Below are 21,001 nucleotides of genomic sequence, written 5' to 3' on the forward strand. Positions count from 1 at the left end.
CCAATGTTCATAGCAGTAATATCCACAAATAGCCAAACTGTAGAAAGAGCCGAGATGCCCTTCAACAGACGAAAGGATGAAGAAGATGTGGTCCAGGGTGCCTGGGTGGCTCAGTGAGTTAAAGCCTCTGTCTTTAGCTCAGGTCATGATCCCAGGGTCCTGGGATCGAGCCCAGAGTCAGGCTCTCTGCTCAACAGAGAGCCTGCTTCCCTTCCTTTCTCTCTGCCTGCCTCTCTGCCTACTTGTGATTTCTGTCAAATAAAATCTTATTAAAAAAAAAAAAAAAAAGATGTGGTCTGTATATACAATGGAATATTACTGAGCCAGTGGAAAAGATAAACACCCAACTTTGGCATCAACATCGATGGGACTGGAGGAGATTATGCTAAGTGAAATAAGTCAAGCAGATAAAGTCCATTATCACACAGTTTCACTTATGTGTGGAACATAAGGAATAGCATGGAAGACATTAGAAGAAGGAAAGGAAAAATGAAGGGCGGAAACCAGAGGGGGAGACTATTTGTGAGAGACAGTGGACCCTGAGAAACACGGTTTTAGAGGGGAGGGGGTTGGGGGAAATGGTTGAGCCCAATGATGGCTATTAAGGAGGGCACGTATTACAAGAGCACTGGGTGTTATATGCAAACAATGAATCATGGAACACTACACCAAAAACTAATGATGTACCGTATGGTGACTAACATAATAAATAAATAGGGTCCGTCACTCTTTTAAGTGGTGGACACACACACACACACAATCTTCAAAACAGCTTTTTGATATAGGTCCTATTACCCCATCTCCTACATGAGGAAGCTGAAGCAGAAAGGGTCAGTAAGTCCCACAGCCTATCAGTGTTGGAGGAGGGACATGAACCACAGAGTCCAACTCTACCCCTACATCACACAGGATACAATATCATAAGTTACCACAGGGTGTAAATCTGGGCAAGACTACAGGTTGAGGCAGGTATGTGGCCACGGCTGAGGGGGGCACCAGGGCTGAAGGGGTGCTGTGGACTGGAGCACGAGGCTAGGTGGGCAGGCTCCCCTGAAAGCTGCAGTAGATCAGAAACCCGGTTCTAGTCCAGGAACCTAGAAGAGGAGCCTAGGCCCAGAGGTCAGGCCCCAGGAGATACAATAGGGCCCAGCACCCAGAATTCAGACGTGAAGCCACCAGATGCCCTGATGTGTGGGGCAGGCCCCCAGCCCTAAGCAGGGCCGCCTGCATTCCAGAAAGCGCCCCCCAACCCCGCCACCCCTGAATAAAGCAAGCAGTGAGCTGAGGGGGAAGGAAGGCAGCTGCTTCTGAGCAAGCTGGTGGGGCAGGTCCTGATCAGTTCTGCCAAGGGTGATAAACTAATGATAATCCAAAGTTAACGTGGTTGTTGGTAAGAGCCTTAACTCCCATGTCCAGGTTCATCTACAGACTTTGGGTGACCTTGCAAATGAATTCTTCTCCAGCTCCCAGTCTCGGGTATGGTCCACAGTAGACATTTTATTACTGCCTCTCCTCAAGGGATCAATGGCTTTTTTGGCTCTGTGGCCTAAGCACAAATGGGGTATTTTTCAAGGACTTTAATACCTTTGTATGAAAAATGACATGAAGATGTAAGACTCACTTTGTTTCTATTTATATTTATATATATATTTCAGAAGACAGATACATATATATTACCCTATTCGAGAATGTGAGTTAGAACGTATGCTTGAAAGTATAGGCCATAATTTTCAATTCATTATACAAAATGAATTGTATTAATTCAATTCATTTGTATTCAAATTAATTCCCTATTACTATCCCTTAGGTAGCACTTCAAATTCATTACAAATGAGCTTTATTATTGTCAAACACACATACACATACACACACATATTACAATGCACACAGCTATATAAAATTACAGTATGAAAAATTCAAGGATTCAGGAAATTGAGATTCTGACTTCACTTTCTTTTTTTTTTTAAGATTTTATTTATTTATTTGAGAGAGAGAGCACAGAATGAGAGAGAGCACAGGAGCGGGGGAATGGGCAGAGGGAGAGGGAGAAGCAGATTCCCTGTGGAGCAGGGAGGCCCCCAACCCCATACCTGGCTCCATTCCAGGACTCCCCAGATCATGACCCAAGCCAAAGGCAGTTGCTTAACCAAATGAGCCACGCAGGTGCCTTTTAACTGCCAGTAACCAGTCAAATCACGTTACTTCTTAGCAGCTAAGTTTTCTCTGCTGTACAGGCATGCCTCGTTTTATTGTGCTTTGCTTTATCATGCTTTGCAGATACCGTGTTTTTTACTTATCGAAGGTCTGTGACAACCCTGCATTCAGCAAGTCTATCCGTGCCTTTTCCTCCAACAGCATTTGCTCACTTTGTGTCTCTGTGTCACATTTTGGTGATTCTCACAATATTTCAAATTTTTTCATTATGATTACATTTGTTATGATGATCTGTAATCAGTGATCTTTGATGTCACTATTGTAATTGCTCTGGGGTGCCACGAGCTGCACCCATAAAAGATGGTAAACTTCAATGACAAAGGTGTCTGTGTTCTGACTGTTCCACTAACAGGCTGTTCCCCCATCTCTCTCCCTCTTCTCTGGGCTCCCTATTCCAAGACACAACAATACTGAAATTAGGTCAATTAGTAACCCTACAGTGGCCTCTAAGTGTTCAAGTAAAAGCAAGAGTTGCACATCTCTCACTTTAAATCAAAAACTAAAAACGGTTAAGCTTAGCGAGGAAGGCATGTTGAAAGCTTAGATAGGCTGAAAGTTAGGTCTCTTGCACCAAACATTAGCCAAGTTGTGAATGTGAAGAAAAAGTTTTTAGAGGAAATTAAAAGTGCCGCTTCAGTGAACACAAAAATAAGAAAGCGAAACAGCCTTTCTGCTGATACGGAAAAAGTTCAAGTGGTCTGGGGAGATCAAACCAGCCCCAGCATTCCTTTAAGCCAAAGCCCGAGCCTGAGCAAGGCCCTAGGTCTCTGTGATTCTGGGAGGGCTGAGAGAGGTGAGGAAGCTGCAGAGAAAAGTCTGAAGCTGCAGAGGCTGGTCCATGAGGTTGAAGGAAAGAACCAGCTCCGTAACAGAAAGTACAAGGTGCAGCAGCAAGGGCTGGGGGAGAAGCTGCGGCAAGTTCTCCCAGAAGGTCCAGCTACGATAATGATGAAAGGCGGCTACACACCACAGCAGGTTTCTCGTGTAGACAAGACAGCCTTCTACTGGAAGATGCCATCGAGGACTTTCAGAGCTAGAGAGGAGAAGTCAATACCTGGCTTCACAGCTTCAGAGGACAGGCTGACTCTCACGTTAGGGGGATAACACAGCTGGTGACCAATGCTAACTAGACCGTTCCAAAAATCCTAGGGCCCTTAAGAATTATGCTAAACTGAGTGCCTGGGTGGCTCAGTCGGTTAAGAGTCAGCCTTCAGCTCAGGTCATAACCCCAGGGTCCTGGGATCGAGTCCTGCATCAGGCTCCCTGCTCAGTAGGGAGTCTGCTTCTCCCTCTGCTTCTCCCCAGCTCATGCTCTCTCTCCCTCTCAAATAAAATATTAAAAAAGAAAGAAAGAAAGAAAGAAAAAAGTACACTGAGCACTGAGTAATATATGGAATTGCTGAACTGCTACATTGTATACCTGAAACAATGTAATACTATATATTAACTACACTGGAATTAAAATTCTTGAAAACTCAAAATAAATAAAGAAAAAGAAACATGTTTCATGAGATGAATGATCTCATGGTGATTCTCTGATGGATCCAGGCAAAGAAAGTTGAAAACCTTCTGGAAAGGATTCACTATTCTACTATACCATTGAGAACATTCATGACTCATGGGAAGAGGTCAAAATATCCACATTCACAGGAGTTTGAAAGAAGTTGATTCCAACCCTCATGGATTACTTTGAAAGATTTAAGACTTCAGCAGTGGCAGTGACTAACTGCATTTGTGGTGGAAACAGCAAGAGGACTAGAACTAGAAATAGAACTGGGGGTACGGGGATGGTGGTATGGGCAAAACAGATGAAGGGGGTAGAGAGGTATAGGTTTCCAGCTATGGAATGAATAAGTCATGGGGATGAAATGTCCCACACAAGGAGTACAGTCAATGGTGTTGTAATAGTGTTGTATGGTGACAGAGGGGAGCTACATTTGTGGGGAACATAGCAGAATTATAGACTTGCCTAATCACAATGTTGTACGCTTAAAACTAATGTATCATTGTATGTCAACTCTACTTCAATTTAAAAAAAAAAAAAAAGAAAGAAAGAAATGGAGCCTGAATATGGGTCCACCTCATGATCAAACTTGAACAGATAAGGAGCTGCTCCTCATAGATAAGTAAAGAAAGTAGTTTCTTGAGATGGAAACTACTCCTGGTGGAGATACTGTGAAGATTGTTGAAATGACTACAATGGACTTAGAATATTACATCAACTTGGTAGATAAAGCAACAGCAGGGTTTGAGAAGACTGACTCCAGTTTTGAAAGAAGTTCTACTCTGGGTAAAATGCTATCAAACAGCATCAGCCACTACAGAGAAATCATTCATGAAAGGAAGAGTCAACCAATGGGGCAAACTTTATTGTTATCTTATTTTAAGAAATTGCCACAGCCACCCCAGCATTCAGCAACCACCACCCTGATCAGTCAGTGAGGCAAGACCCTCTACCAGCAAAAAGACTACAACTTGCTAAAAGCACAAGTGATGGGCAGCATTTTTTTTTTTTTAGCAGTAAAGTACTTTTAAATTCAGGTATATGTTTTAAACATAATGCTATTACACACTTAACAGACAACAATACAGTGTAAACACAACTTTGGTTATGCACTAAAAACCAAAAAAAAAAAAAATTCATTTGACTCGCTTTAATGCAGTATTCACCTTCTTATGGTTTTCACTTAATTGCCGCAGTCTGGAATCAAAACCACACTATCCCCAAGGTATGCTTATACATGGGAATATCTGTTTTGCTTAGTAATAACAGGATCATTGAGAAGATCAAGTTAATTAAATGTCTGAAAATATTTTATTAACCATAACCATAAAGGATCTTAAAACCAAAGGAAATCATTATTATTCCTGTATAGGAAACGCATAGCACAGTTAGAACAGATAATACTCTGTTGACAAAAGAAACAACCTTTTTAAAAATGCTTTTACACTAATTGTGGGATAAAAAATCAAGTCAACTGAGCCTTAACTAATATGATAAAGACAATTTATATTTTTAAGATATGGTTTCTCTTTTAAAAAAAAAATGTTTCTCTTTCTCATCTGCTAAATTCATCTAATGCAAAGCCTATATGGTAAACTTTAAGCAAAGTTCCTGAATGCAATTGATGATGAAAAAAAGCAGCAGCTCTGTGATTTGGATAAGAGTTGTCCTGTATTCATTGGTCCCCCAGGTCTCGGTTCCTGGGTCCGACCATGCAAAGAGCCTGGCAGTCACCCTTGGGGACTCACATAGTGCCACCTTCAGGGAGAGGGATAGTCAGGCTCTTGTGACCCCAGGGACATAGCATAAGACTCTGTTCTCAGACTGGGAAAATGAAGCCCAAGTTTAGATGTGGTCAGACTAGACAAAACTACGGTCTCCAAGCAAGACTTCTAAAATGAATAACTCCATTTCAAAATACTTTTTCTTAAAATGAAATTTGAAACCTACTTGGTCTGCTTAAACCATTATTAAAGGACTTTAAGCTTATGTGTAGCTTGCCACTAGGGATTAAAAATCTATGTTGACCAACATTTCATTAATCCATTTAAAAAAAAAAAAACTGATAACTGTTGAAAGACAAAATCATTACAGCTCCCATTAAAGAAAATACAAATGACCCTCAGACAGGAAGAATAGATTTGATCACGAGAATAGTACCTTAGATTGCTTGACCTCTTTCTTTATATCTTCAGAAACCAAAGCAAAAGCTGGAAAAAAGAAAACATTTTTCCATTAAATTATCAATTAAGATTCATTCTCACATTCAACAGTTGTGCTTAAAATGAGAAAAATAGGGTTCTTTAATAAAGCATATTTTGCTCATTTTTAAAAGCAGCTGCACTGCTACAAGCCCACCCTGCGGGCCACCTTCATCTCCGGACCTGAAATTATTCATCGGTGGGAAGCTAATGTGCTTAGCCTACCAAGTGAAAGGAATATTACATCAAAGAAATTAGAATCTGTATACCATTTGTGTCTCTGGATATAAACTACAAAAAAGAGATGCGTACAAAATACACCTTCTCAGCAAGCTTGATTCTGGTGCCTTCTAAAGCGAAGGGGAATTTCTAAGAATCTAGGGGAAGCGGTACAGATTCCTACTCACACAATCACTGCAGAGCCTGGCAGGCACCGGAGCTGAATCTGGGGCAAGCTTTCATTCTCAGGGGCTGCCAGGTTAGAAGTGTGGTGCAGACAATGGGTGACTGCACAGAGCCCACTCATGCAATGGGGCCGGGAGGGGGAAGGGAATTCAAATCACTCCCTATTTAGAAGGATTTCAGGTTTTGAGTTGGAGCCCAGAAATGGATAAAGATATCCCTCCAGACACACCTAGTCTCTACATTTAAAATAATAATAATAACACTAACAAGAACATGACAGGAAGACTTTGAAAATACAAAGCAAAATAATAAACACCACAGTCAGGAAGGTTAACCAGACGAAAAAATAATGTACTTTAACTTGATGGTGCATTTCTCCTGAGGAGCTAAGAGAAAAGCACCTCATCGAGTTTGCTTTCTCTAGTTAACGTCCCCAGGAGAAAATGGGCAACGGCATAGACCAGTCACGCATGAAAAGTGTTGGACGCCGACTGGGCGGAGTAATATTGTAGCACAAGTGGTAGGTCTCCCGGGAAAACGGAGGAGACCCTCCTGAGAAGCAGCACACAGCTTCCTCCATTCGGACCCCTCCAAACGCACCTCCACCCCCAGACCCACCCCCACCCCCAGACATCCACTGCCTCCAGTTCTCTCTCCATTAACATGTGCTCAAAGGAAATGATGGAAAACATTCACACGAAGATGCAAATGACTGACGTCCTTTAATCATTTCCATTTCCAGGATGACATTTCAAAAGGCAGGGGGAAATAGAAAACGTGACCTAAATGAACCTCTATGTGTGGAATGTGGACAGCAGCAGATGTTACAGGAGGCCTCCCTGAGACCACCTCCTGGAAATCATGATCCCCAACTCCACCCCTCCTTACCTTCTTCACTCTTTTTCTCCAGAGCACTCACCACCATAATACATATTTATATTTCTTTATTGCTTGTCTTAAATATTAGTTTATTACAAGCTCCATGAAGGCAGAAATGTGTTTTTTTTTTTTAAGATTTTATTTGTTTATTTGACAGAGACAGGGATCACAAGTAGGCAGAGAGGCAGGCAGAGAGAGAGGGGGAGACAGGCTCCCTGCTGAGCAGAGAGCCTCATGTGGGGCTCGATCCCAGGACCCTGAGATCATGACTTGAGCCGAAGGCTCAACCACTGAGCCACCCAGGCGCCCAGGAATGTGGTTTTGACTGCCTGCCCCACACCTAGAACACAGCCAGCACACAGAATAAGGTCAATAAATATTCATAAATCAATTATTCAATCAATATAAGTCTTTACAATGGCACTGGGATCCCATCATTTACAGGCTGTCTGCTCCTTCCACAAGGTACAATCCACCAAGCAAATTGAAGAAATTTAGTGTGTCCTCCCAACAACAATTTATTCTCAGTAAGATCTGCTCTACTTTCTCATTTTACACACACACACACACACACACACACACACACACAAAAGAAGGCAACCACAAAGCCCAAATCATTCATTAAATTCTAAGAAGAGAGGAAAGATTTAACCCCAAACAGCATTTTAAATTCTGCTTCTGGGTATTTGATTCTTTGGTTTTGTCATATTTGATTTACCTCCAAACTAGCAGGCACACTTTTTAAAACCCTCAAGAAGATACCAAAAATAGAATTACTAATGAGCATTAGTAGGGAAGTCACAACACGTTAGTATCACTCAGCACCACAGAATTCCACAAAACAGAACATTCAAACAACTTGCAGGATATGACAACTGTGGTCAATCTAAGACATGACTCTGAGTCCAAAATCCGTCTCTGCTGACTCCATCAATTCTTAATTCCAAACACAGACCATTAAAGCTTTCTGGGCTAAAATTCCCTCTTTTGTCAAGATTTAAAAAAAAAAAACAAAACCTTCTCAGTTTAACACGTTCAGTGACTCATCATCTAATAACCAGGATTTAGTCTTCCCTCACTTTTTTGGCAGGCCAGATGGCTATGTAAAAGGAAGAGTATGTCAATACAAAAGCCCTTTCAAAGGCAGACTCAATACTAAAGAAAACAGGTCTTTATTTGGCATGGGTTCTGCAAGTTACTAACATGTCACCTTTCATAAGTAAGCAGCTAATGTCATTTCATAATGTTTCATGTAGGAATCACATGGAGGGAAGACATTCCTAATAAATCAAGTGAATTCCACAAACTCTTCTTGTCATAATCAAGACAGCATACCTCTATTCAGGCAAAGCTTAACTGAAGCGAGAGTAAACTAGATTTTAGTTTCCTCCAAAACCACAAAGGCCTAGATTTAAAATACCCTTTAAAACACACACACACACACACACACACACACACACACAGAGAGAAAGAAAACTGTCATTTGTCCCTATCACACTCTGCTGTGAAATTAAGAACTCCTTTCCCCCATGATAGAAATAAAGTGTCTGATGTTTAAAGCAGTAACAAAGAGGTGCCTGGTTGGCTCAGTCAGTACAGCGTGTGACTCTTGATCTTGGAGTCATGAGTTCAAGTCCCACGTTGGGCATAAACCTTACTAAATAAATAAACAAATAAAGCAATAAGGGAAGAAATGCATCAGTTACTTTCAGGTATAAGAGCAAATCACATGGCAAGATAATCCTCATTAAACATAAAAATATACTAGTTGGTTTTTCCTTTGTGTTTCCGTAATCTAAATAAAACAAATCACCAAGGAACCAAATGCATTTTGAAGGCACAGAATATGCTATACCACTAATAAACCCAATCTTAAAATAATGAACCCTTAACAAAATTCCTACCCACAAGATCCTGGCTTTCACAGTTGGTGCAAATGAAGGAGAAATGGTAAAATTAGAGGAGAAAGTAAGAAAAATCAGCAAGTGAGGTAAGAAATTACCTGTCACACAGTGGGACTTTACCACTACGTGGCCCAGGGTGGAGGGAAGAAGGAAGGAGGAAAGGGTCCCCCAACTCTGCCAAAGGGAGTGGCCACCTGGGGCTGGTTATTTATTGTTTGGCTTCATATTAATTTCCAAATTCAGTGGGGAAAAAATATTCTTGAAAGCTTGGCCTTAATGTGCAGTTGGAGAACTATTCCAAGGTAAATCATGCTCTTATATGCCAAACTGCTGTTTAAAAGTAATTTTCCCTTTTCTATTTTCAACATGAATTCCTGTGAATTGCTACAGGGAACTATATTTAAAGTGCAAATCAGGATGGGCAATAGAAATAAGACCTTTCCGAGATAAATTTAAATAATTCAAGCCAACTAATGTGTTAGCACACCTATTCTAAGAGATAAATCAAGATTTTACAACTAACCTGGGACTAAGATTTATAGGCCAGCCTAAGCCCTAGAGTGCCAGAAAACTGGAGAGGAATTAATTGCAACACATTTAAGCAACCCTAATCAACCATCTTTTCTTGTTCCACGGGAGTGAGCAAGGGACCCCGGGGGCCCCCACAGGAAAGATGATTGTCCCTCCTAGTTCCTCGTGCTGTTTTGCTCCTCTTTCCTGGTTTGTCCTCCCAGACTATCCCAGGAACATCTATCATAGAAACCAGATTAAACACACACACACAGAAAAAAAAACAGAAACCATTGAGACGCTCAATAACTCCACTCAGAGGAGTGCTGCCAGGATTAAGTGAGATAAGACACAGCATTTAGCGTGGAGCTCTGTGTGTTCATAGCTCAACTGATGCTGCCATAAGCCACTCGTGGGGCAATGGTTTGCTGGGTCTAGGCGGTGTCTAGGTGGTCGTGGGCCCTACCCTGGAGCTTGGAGGGAGGCAGGGAATGGAACCGTGTGTCCCTAGCTCTGGATCCAGGACAAAGCTTGCAGCTGAGCCCCCGGCACCTCTCAGGGTCTCACACAGGCTCTGCCCCACTTTCTCTTCTGACACACTGTGGGAGGGAGCCTGTGGGGCTTCCCTTTCTTTCCTGTGACCTACTTACGAGAAACGTTTCACCCAGCACAGCTCCTCCCCAAGTGGCTCCAGCTCCCCGGAGCTTTCCAGGTTGAATTCTAAGTCCTCCAGAGGAGGCCTTCAACTCCAGGATGTGCAGCCCACAGCTGACTGACTTAGTTCCAATTACCTGCTTTGAAGATCATCCAGGCAGGCAGAGCGACCAGAAACGCATGCACCCCCACGCAGCGACAGAGGGCAGAGCCTGCCTTCCCTTCCGCCTCCTCAGATCTACTGTCCCTGGGGCTGTGCACACATGGGGTAGCTGCTCCAGCCGCCCGCCCTGAGGCATCCCCGTCCAAAGTGGGGATGGAGGGCCCCTGGCACTCCACATGGGCAGAGCACAGAACCAGCCCTGGCATGTGGCCAATGGTCAAATGGTTTCTCAGGTGTTATGTTTCTAGAACAGGGCCTGACACATGCTATGTGCTTTAGGCCGTAGCAGTTACTGTCATTAGTATTAGTTTACATTTTCATTTGTGCAGGAGAAAACCAGAGTGGCTATATGCACCAGCATCACCAGTTCTGCTAGGGGCTGGGGAACATGAGTAAGCAGCTGCCCGAGGAGCTGATGTGAGACACAAGTCCCTCAGTCAACAACCAAGTGCACAAGCATCCACTGTGCTGGCTGTCACTCTAATGGGAGTCCCTGAGGGAGCACCTGGGGTGGAGACAGAGGCCCTCTCACCCAAGGCAGGGCAGCAGAGGGAAGGGAGGCTCCCAGAGAGCAAAGCACTGCTCGGACTAAACTCAACATGGTGCTTGAGCAAGCAAATTCCAAGCAGCAGAGACTTCAAGTTACAAGAGCAAGGACGCCTGGAAACAGGTTTCTGTGTCAAAGTTTGAATAGTTTAGTGTACCCAGAGCACGGACACCTGAGGGGAGGAACTAGAGCTGCATGCCTGTGGGGAGGGAAGAGAATGTGACGTGGACACCTGTGGGGACGGAATGTCTGGGACATGGACACGTGTCGGGGAGGAGAGAGACTGAGGCTAGAGATGGAACTGGAGACAGCAGGGCCATGTCATGAAAGGACTCAGTGTTAGGAGGTCTGCTTTTATTGTAAAGGCCATGAAAAGCTTCTATCAAAGCAAGCACCATGTTGAAACCTTTGACAGGTTTCCAGAGTAGTGTTGGGTGGGGCTGTGGGGGGACAAAACAAAAGGCACAAACATGCCAGCTAGGAAGCTAATGGAGCCAGGTAATGGGAGAGAAGGGACAGAATTCGGATGAGGCAGTGCCTGAGCGTGGTGAGTGGTGAGCAAAAGCGGGCTGTTGGAGGTATTTACGCAGCAGAATCTGCAGTCCAGGAGTCCGGTGCTACCAGGAGACGGCAGGGAAGGGAGGGTCCGTAGGGGTTGGTGAGAGGAAAGGAGCGCAGGTGAGTCCGGGATGCAGAGGGAGCCGCCGAGCACACTGAGGTGCCATTCACAAGCCCGAGAATAAAGCCAGCGGGAGCAAATGCATGGAAAAACTCGGTCTGCGTCCCAACATCCTGAGGTGCTGAGGCCATTCAAGGGAACATATCCAGCAGCAGGGAAGGGCTCTCCAGGTAGAGAGAAGCTAGGGAGAAGGCAATTGTTTAAGGAGTTTATAAGGTGTTCTTCCAAGGCATTCTCTCTGTAAAGCTTCAAAGTGCGACGGAAAGAGGTGTGGCCCAGGAGAGCTGGCCTCCACGGCCTGCTCCACGAGGAGGACCAGCACAGCACGCTGGTCGGATGCACAGAATCTAGACTCCCACCTTGTGGCTTCAAATCCAGGCTCTGCCACTTAGTAGCTCAGCAACACTGGGCCAGTGACTTTGGCTCTCAGAGCCTCTGCCTCCATCCCTGTAAAAGGGGGGAAACTAAACAAGAATGAGCTACGTTGGTGCATATACAGGAGCAGGACAGTACCTGGCCTGTGAAAGGAATGATTGGAACCTTTTGCTCAGGTGCCAAAGAGCAAACTCAGGAAAAGAGATGCTGCCCTGGGGAGGAAGCTGGACACATTAAGGTCAGGGAACCGCTGTGCCCCACTCCGTGGGTTCCACACCACTTACAAGGTGACCAGCCGGCTGAGAGAAGGAATAGAGATTGGGGAGGGGGGAGCTGGCCTCCCCTCAAGTGTGGCAGTGAGCACACTGACATGACGGTCCTCTTTTGAGCCGCTCACTACCTACCCCTGTTTGGTCTTACTCCATCTCAAACACTTTTTCGGTTTTACCAAAGAAGTCAATGGGCAAGGGAGTTTGGAATATAGATTTTTCTTCCCTTGGCAACAGAGTTGGCCAGGACCAATACAGTCTCTGTGCCAGAGGGTAAAACTACTTATAGAAAGGACAGTAAATAGAAAGAAAATAGAAAGAAATGGGAAATAACTATATTTTAGAAAGACAAAGATCATTTGCTTCTTTGATTCCTATATCATTTAAACAAATAATAGGAAAGCCCATATGCCAAGGGAAACAGAGTTTTGGGGGAGAGATTCAAAACACCACCCTCACAAGCAGGTTTCCTAGGTTGAGTCATAGGTAAGGGGCAGAAGAAACCCCCGTTGCACAGCCCACTCCAGAACAAACTCACCACCAAAAAAATCAGCGCTTCATATAATCCCTTTGCATTGTACGAGCAGCACTGAACAGTTAACTATCAAGTTAACTTATACAGTCTCTGCTTAAATTGGGGGTATCTTATTTCTACAATATAAAAAGTCATTTTAGAAGACCCTCCCCACCCCATCAGCACCACTGAATCCACAGTAGCCACAGGCTGAGATGTTCTAATGCTGTTAGGAACTTGTCAACTGTCCAAACACCTTTGCTCAAACAACCCACTCTTCAGTTTCTGAGACTCATGGTCCTCCTCCTACAGCCCCTCCAGCAGCATTTGAAAACCTGCCTGTTTCCAAAGGATGCTGGAACCAGAGAAAGACTGCTTTGTTTGAATTCTGGAGTTTCTGGTTCCTTTCCCGAGGTGATGAAATATCTGAGCAAGACAAATCAAGCCTCAAGTCCACGCTTTGCTGTCTCAGAAACAGCTCCTTATTTCATTTTAAAAACAAAGCAGCCAGCAATCATCTTTACATTCTACAGATATGCAAGAAAATCAGCTGGCAAGAGTCCCAGTTTCTACCTGGGCCTTAGGCAGGGTTCCTGCACCTGCGAGCACATATGACCCACCTGGGGCCTGCTAAAAATGCAAATCTTGAGGCCTCATCTCAGATTTTTTTTGTAAGAAAAATATGAAGCTGGGAACCCATAATATACCTTTTAACAAGGGGCCCCATAACAAAGGAAACTCTTCAAGACACTGAGGGGATTCCCCTGTGTGCTGAAGTCTGACACACTGGGGTGCACAGCTAAACACACTCTCAAGGGAAAGGAATGGGATGATTTTTCCAAAAGGCCTTGGCCATTTACCTTCCTTTACTTCATTCACCTCATAAACGAAGAACAAGCTCCAGTATATCCACCCTCAAGGATCCAGAAAAGATAAATTCAGCACGATATGGAAAGAGCCTTCGGCTTCCTACAGCTTCTTTCAGCAAGCAATGATGTAAACTAAAGCATATCACCTTTTCAGACCATAAAATATTCTTTCAGTAGTGAAAATAAGTCATATCCCTAGGTGAAGATGGCATTGTTACAACTGAGATACATTCTAATCTTATTTGAGGATACCTTTTCTCATTTTTTGGTATAAGCCTACAGCTTTACATCACACAGATAAAGATGATTTTCTGTCCCAGCTTCTACCAAATCTTGGATACCCATATATTTTGAATGAAAGTTTAAATGGATTTATTTTGCCAATTAAGACTCTCTCCTCTTTAAAAAAAGAAAGAAAAAAATCTACTCAAATTGCCCTCCAAATCTCTCTGCAATCTCTCCTCTGAGTTCCAGACCCACAAATCCAACTGCCCACATGACACCCACCTGAACATCTCACGTTCCCCAAACTCAATTTGTCCAAAGTGAACTCCTCATCTTCACCTCGCTCTAAAATTAAAAGTAAATTTTAGAAAAATGTCTGGGTACTTAATGCCACAGAATGGTTAAAAGAAACTTTATATTATTTAACTACAATAAAAAAAAAAAAAGTTAAAATCTGGTCCTTCTCCATTAGTGCCTGTATCAGTAAACAGCTCTGGTACCCACCCACAGCTTATGACAGAAACCTGACTCATCTTTGACCCCCTCCTTCCTCTCAGCCCACTGCTCCCATCAGCTGCCTTCATCATCTCTCACGTAGTTGATTCCGGCAGCCTCCTCGCTGGTCCCACAAGTCCTCACCAGTCACCTCTAATCTCTGTTCCACGGGACAACATCAGCGAGTTCCTTACAATGGGAGGTTAAACCATGTCACTCTCCCACTGCAGCCCCTCAGCTACTTCCCACTGCTCTAAGAACAAAGCCCAAAATCCTCACCTTCCTCCCTAAGACCTGCATTGCCTGACCCCCACTGAACTTCCCAGCCCCTCTCTGAATCTCTCCAGTCCTGTCCTTTCTCGGTTGTGTTCCTCCAGCACCAAGCTCTTTCCCCTCCTGGGCATGTCCCCTTCTTCCACTTAACTGCCCTTCGGGTCTGAGTTCTGATGTCTCCTCCTCCAAGAAGTCTTCCTTGACTCCCTATTCCAAGGTTTCTTAACCCGGCACCCAGCACTATCAACAATAGATCAGATCACAGATTCTTTGGAGAGTGAGATTGTCCTGCACGTGGTAGGATGTCCCTCAGAGCCCCAGCTCTGGATGCCAGTAGCCCTCCCCACCACAAACAAAAAGTCCCTAGCCATTGACAAATTCTCCATGAGGGGCAAGAACGCCCCCTATTGAGAACCACTACTCCAGACTCCAGGCTAAAGCCCTCCATTTCCCTGCCTGGCATTCTCCCAGCACCCGGACTCCCCTGCCAGGGCACTGAGCACAATGCGATTTGTTTTGTTTAGTGTTTAATGTCACCTTCCCCTTGGAGACTGCCTGCTCCACCAGGGGAAAGCCAGATTCGATCTGTCGTCTTCCTGCAAGATCCCCAGTGCCTGATACATGTAGATACTCAACAGTCAGAATAAATGAAAAAAAAATTCCAAGTACAGTTCTTTCTTTTAATACTATTTTTGAACTGTTAACATTTTCTAGGAGTGCAAATCAGCGCCTACACTGAATTGGGTTCCTCTAGGGAGTGGCTTAGTGAATAAAGCTTTGAAACATGGAATTAAGGGAGACTCTCAATCAATAATAGATCTGATGAACCCCCAACACTCGCTAAACTTTCCTTTGTGTTGGAAAAGATAGAATTAACACTCCTATATACTATTCTTTACCAAGAATCTGGCAACGCCAAAGATGGATTGTCCATAATGCTACAAGAGGCAACACATAATAACATTTGCGAATCGCCCATAATCCCTTTGTGCCTAGAAACACCCTGATTTATGTTTCTAATGAAAAGCAAAAAACAAAATAAAAAAACCTGCCTCTTAGTGGTCCAAATGAAGTCAGTATTAGGACTTACTCAACTACTAGGCCCACAATGCTTGCCTCAGAACAAGCTAACAAAAGGGTCAGGATAGTTCCTCCCTCCCCGACGCCCACCACCCACCATCCCACCTGAAACAGATGCTCTTTTCCCCCTCTCCTTACCTGCCCCCGGTAAACAGCTTGACTCTTGGCTACAGACAAACTCCTTTGAGTCAAATCCATAACCAAGAAAACCACGTCTACTTGGAAACCCCAGACTACCTGGACAAGAACTCATCCAGACAGGTAAACTCTCTATCAGTCATAGCTGCTTAAGAAATAAAAGGAGGGTTTAAAAATCGAGAATTAAAACACACACACACACAACACACACACACACACAATAACCTGGGATCAGGTCTGACTCTTTGTGTCCTAAAAAGTCTAACTCACTGCAGTAAAAAGAATCTGAGCGAGAACTGGACCAGAATAAAAAAAAATCAAGCCTAATTTTGGTGGATGCTAACAAATTCAATCCTGACACATACAGAGTAGAAACAGGGATAAGAAAGATAAAAGTTAGGGGCACCTGGGTGGCTCAGTGGGTTAAAGCCTCTGCCTTTGGCTCAGGTCATGATCCCAGGGTCCTGGGATTGAGCCCCGCCGCATTGGGCTCTCTGCTCAGTGGGGAGCCTATTTCCTCTCTGCCTGCCTCTCTGCCTACCTGTGATCTCTGTCTGTCAAATAAATAAATAAAATCTATATTTTAAAAAAGCTGTATTTATCAGAAATTCCTATTTCAGGAATTAAAAAAAAGAAAGAAAGAAAGAAAGATAAAAGTTAGCATCTTATTATTTTACCATTGGTTTAAATGAGCTTCTTCACAGATGTATCAGTTAGGATTAGGTTGGCTGCTGCACGTAACAGAAAACTCAACTGAGGTTTAAACAAGACTGAGGTTTATTTTTAATCTCCTGCAATACAAGTGTGGAAAAAGGGACCCAGGGCTGGCGTGGTGCTCCACATCCTTCAGGCACCCAGGCAGGCACTTTCTGCCCCACGATCCTTACTACTGGCTTCTGTCTTCAAGGTCACCTCATGGTCACAAGATGACCACCATGTCTCCATCCATCAGATTTACACAATGGGAAGGAAGATGAAACAAAGACAAGCAAACAAACAAAGAATAACAAAAAGCATGCATCCCAACTGGGTCAGCTACCTTTAACAAGCTTCACAAAGAGACCCACCCAAAAATCACTACAGGTAATTCAGTGGCTGTCCCTGCTTGCAAGGGCCACTGAGAAACTTCTTTTCCCTGGACACACCGCTGCTGCCACTACCACCATGAGATTCCTCCATCCTTCCCCTCGCTCCCTGTATTATTAGTCAGCTAGGGCCGCCTTAACAACAACCGTAGACAAATGGAAATTTATTCCTCACAACTCTGGAAACTAGAAGTCCAAGATTAAGGTGCCAACAGGGTTGGTTTCTGCTAAGACCTCTCTCGTTAGCTTGCAAGTAGAAAAGTCTTCTCACTGTGTCTTCCAATGGCCTTTTCTCTGTTTGAGTGCATCCCTGGTGTCTCTTCCCCCTCAGAGAAGGACAAGGACACAGTCCCGCTGGACTACGGCCCCACCCTTACAACCTCATTTACCCTGCATTATCTCCTTGGAGGTCCTATCTCCAAATACAGTCACCCAACATTTCTGATTATCTTTTTTTTTTTTTTTAAGATTTTATTTATTTGTTTGACAGAGAGAGACACAGTGAGAGAAGGAACACAAGCAAGGGGAGTGAGAGGAGGAAAAGCAGGCTTCCCACTAAGCAGGGGCCCAGTGCAGGGCCTGCTCTCAGGACCCCGGGATCATGACCTGAGCAGAAGGCAGATGCTTAAGGACTGAGCCACCCAGGTGCCCTCATTCCTGATTATCTAAGAGGTTTTTTAGTCAGGAAAGGAAGGAACTACTGAGGAAGGGTAACTGAGTAGCAGATAGCAGTCTCTGCCACAACAGACTCATTACATTAAAACTGTAAGAAATGGCAAAGTTCTGGTATTTTATCTAGTCTATGTCTCCTGTTTTATATGAGAAAACTGAGCTCAGACCCACTAGGAGCTGACATAGAGGTGTGAATAAATCTGATTCTAGAACTGGCACTGGACTCTAGAACTGAAGTTGCAGTGAATTTGGTCTGTATAATCATATGGGTTTAAAATAAATTTTCTATATTGACTTTTCTCTAACAACTCGAGAGAATATGCTATAGTTTGTGGGAAAACTAAACTATATATATACCCAGGCCAAACTAACGAGGGAATATTTAGAGTATTTTTAAGCAATCAGGATTGTTCACATGCCTCAAAATTCCTAACATAATCTCCGTTTTAGCAAGATCCAAGAGCCCTGGTTTAGAGATCTATAGGTTGGGTACCACATCTTTCTGCATCTGGGTGCTCCCCCAACACCACCAAAGCAGAGCTCAAGAAACCAAGCTCATGATTTACTTCAGACCTCGAAGAATACGGCTTCTTGTCTGTACCAACCCATGAAAGCCAGTTCACAAAGCCAAATGTCTCACAGGGACCTTTTAATAGGTTTTAGGTCTTATTTATTGTGCTTATCTGACAATTTCACAATGTTAATAGACATCTCTAAAAATGTGTTGACATTTTGCTTCATTCTGACTGTCCTTTAATGTGTTATCAAGTTTGGACAGTACAGATATTCCCTTAAGTGCAGTAAAAAATAGACACACAGCAATACAAATGTATTCCAGCCCCTACATTGAATATATTATGTACAAATATTATATCCCCAGTACACCATTATAAAGTGCAGTGCTATAAATAGAATGCCAATTTCAGCTACCACCCACCCTATTTGGTTAGGTGCAAAACTTCCAGGCAGCAAGCCAACTGATGTAGCCAAGAGTCACCTAGTCAAATTCCCACCCCTCCAACCTCCCCTTCTCCCTGGGCTGCCCCCCTCCCGGCCATGCATTCTTTCTTCCACTAAAGCCGATCTCCACGTTCGGTTGCTCCCCACCGTCAATTATAGCTCTCTGTGCCCAAGGTGTCCCAACATTTTTAATTACATTGTTGCTTACTTAATCATGCATGTGAACAATTAATTAACAATTAATCTCCCTCGATTTTCCCACACTTACTAAGCACCTATAGAAAAGCGAAGGGTACACAAATAACGTCCTCATTCGGAGAGTTTAAATCCAAATAAAAACGAGCTGTACAGGTTCCAGTGGGCTACCAAAAAGCAATATGCAATAACGCTACGTCTCTTCCTAAATTGCACTATTCTGCCATTTCTAAAAATCTGAAATTACTGCCTTTTAACAGACTGCAAGCACAAAATCCGGGTTAGAGGACAATAACCCCGAGAACACTGAAAAGGGAGTCATTTTCCCCCAACCTTTCAAATTTGAACAAATCTCACCATATATGTCAATCAGGACGATTTTTTTTTTTTTTAACTTTGCCACATCATTTTACGATAAAGGGGAGAAAATGCTCCTGTGAGGAGAACGGAAGAAAAAAGGAAAGGGGCATTAAGGCAGCATTAACCCCGACAAGCACTGCTCCCAGAAGTGTTCTCTAATTTTCCCCCTTAAAGACCCAAGACTGGGGAATGTCCCCACCGCCTCTGCCACGCCACCACCGCACCCACTGAAGGCCCAGCCGGGCACCCCGACCCTCCCTTCCTAACCTAGGAATGATTAGAAGGGCTGGTGCCAAGTTGGCTTGTCAGCCCTGGAGACCCGGGCACGGCCGGAAGACCCCCGCAGAGAGCCCCTGCAGGGCGCGCGGATCTGGGTCGGGGGGCGGGGAGGGCCGTCCCTAGCCCCCGGCTGCCCCGCGCGGAGGTGCAGGGCGAGAGGGCCGCCCCGGCCGGGCGAGAGGGCCGCCGGGCCCGCCCGCCTCCAGTCGGTGGCGCCCGCGCGGGGCGTGTGGGGCTTGCGGGGCAGGCGGGACGCGGGCGGAAGGCAAGGGGGCGGGACCGCGGCCGCCGCTTCCCCGCTCTCAAAGTTTCTTGCAGTTGCACATTTACTCAGCGCTTCCTGTGGGGGTGAGCGCCTCGCCCTCCCGGCTCGGCCGGCCGCCAGCTCCTGGCGGAAGGAGGCGGGCAGACGCGAGCGGGGCCGGGGCGGCGGCGGGACCCGGCGAGCCGAAAGGGGCCGGGCGCGCTGCGTCCCGGGGTCCGGGAGAGCCGGGTCCCCACCCGGACGCCGCGAGAGGGCGCTGCCGCCGGCGCGGCGGGGACGGGACGGCGGGACACGGGCGCCCGCGGGGCAGGGCTGGGCCGCCCGGCACCCCCTTCGGCGCGCGGACGCGGGACGCGGGCGGCAGCGCCCGAGAAGCCCACGCCTCTCCCGTGCGCGCCCGGGCCGCCCTCTACTTACCCAGTGAGCAGGTGAGGAGCGAGAGCAGTGCCGGGAGCGCGAGGCGGCGGCCGCGGCGAGCGGGCGGCAGCATCCCGGCGGCGGGAGCTGCGCGCCCTAGCGGGGCGCGGGGACGGGAGACGCGCGGGGAGCCGAGCTGCGCGGCTGCCGCTGTCGCCCGTGCCGCCGCGGCTGACCCTTCTCCGCCGGCTCCCCTCCTCCCTCCTCCGGCTCCGCCGCGCCGGCTCCGGCCGCGCCCTCTGGCGGCCGACTTCGGGAGCGTCCTCGTGCCAGTTCCAGCGCCCGCCTGGCTCGCAGCCGTGCCTTGGGGTCCCGCCGCCGGGCGAGGGTAGGGATGACTGCACCTTCACTAGGACAGCGACCCTCTTCCAGGCTTGTGGCTCCCCGCTCCCTGCGGTCATTATTCTCCATTCCTGTTTTTCCTTCTCCCTTACCTAGGCCCCATCTTCTACCTTCCTGTCCTCCCACCTTACTCCTTCACCTCCCTTTCCCGGCTCTCCTGGAGTCGATCAGTGGGTCCCCTCCTTACTCCCAAAGAAAGGGATGGGGGGGGGGAGGAGACAGGAAGCCGAGTCGCTTTTCCTCCCTCCTAATGTACCATCTGCTATTTAAAAAGAAATCAATAATTCAACTCTTAATATTGTTGGCACCCGTGTTCTACGTTGATGAAGGTGTTTTTAATCAGCTCAACTAATTTACTTAATATCCTCTTTTTTTAATGGGATTTGGCCAATAGCTTAAGCCTGGAATTTGGCTTTCAATAGAAGTTAGCGTAAATGTAATTTCGTATAAATGTGATTTTAAGTGTTCACCATAATGGAAGAGGGGGGTTGTGTTTTATTCAAAACGTCCCATAAAAATTAATTAAAT

At 45.5% G+C, this 21,001-nt stretch overlaps 1 protein-coding gene across 2 annotated transcripts in view; it reads right to left on the reverse strand.

The window, feature by feature from the left end:
• Positions 1-20,476, reverse strand: part of B3GLCT (beta 3-glucosyltransferase) — a 116,274-nt gene extending 95,798 nt beyond the window's left edge. The window contains exons 1-2 of one of the 2 annotated variants that reach the window (XR_004279111.1): positions 20,132-20,366; positions 5,879-5,928 (exon numbers count right to left, since the gene is read on the reverse strand). Coding sequence is in view for 1 of the 2 variants with exons in the window: in XM_032314592.1 (XP_032170483.1) it covers positions 5,879-5,928; positions 20,132-20,204 (123 nt within the window). In the remaining variant the exon portion in view is untranslated. Of the gene's footprint in view, positions 1-5,878; positions 5,929-20,131 lie in introns of both variants that reach the window. The other variant, XM_032314592.1, reaches the window with a different exon arrangement.
• Positions 20,477-21,001: the final 525 nt, after the last annotated feature.

The sequence above is a fragment of the Mustela erminea genome, chromosome 15 (genome assembly GCF_009829155.1).
Source record: "Mustela erminea isolate mMusErm1 chromosome 15, mMusErm1.Pri, whole genome shotgun sequence".
NCBI lineage: Eukaryota > Metazoa > Chordata > Mammalia > Carnivora > Mustelidae > Mustela > Mustela erminea.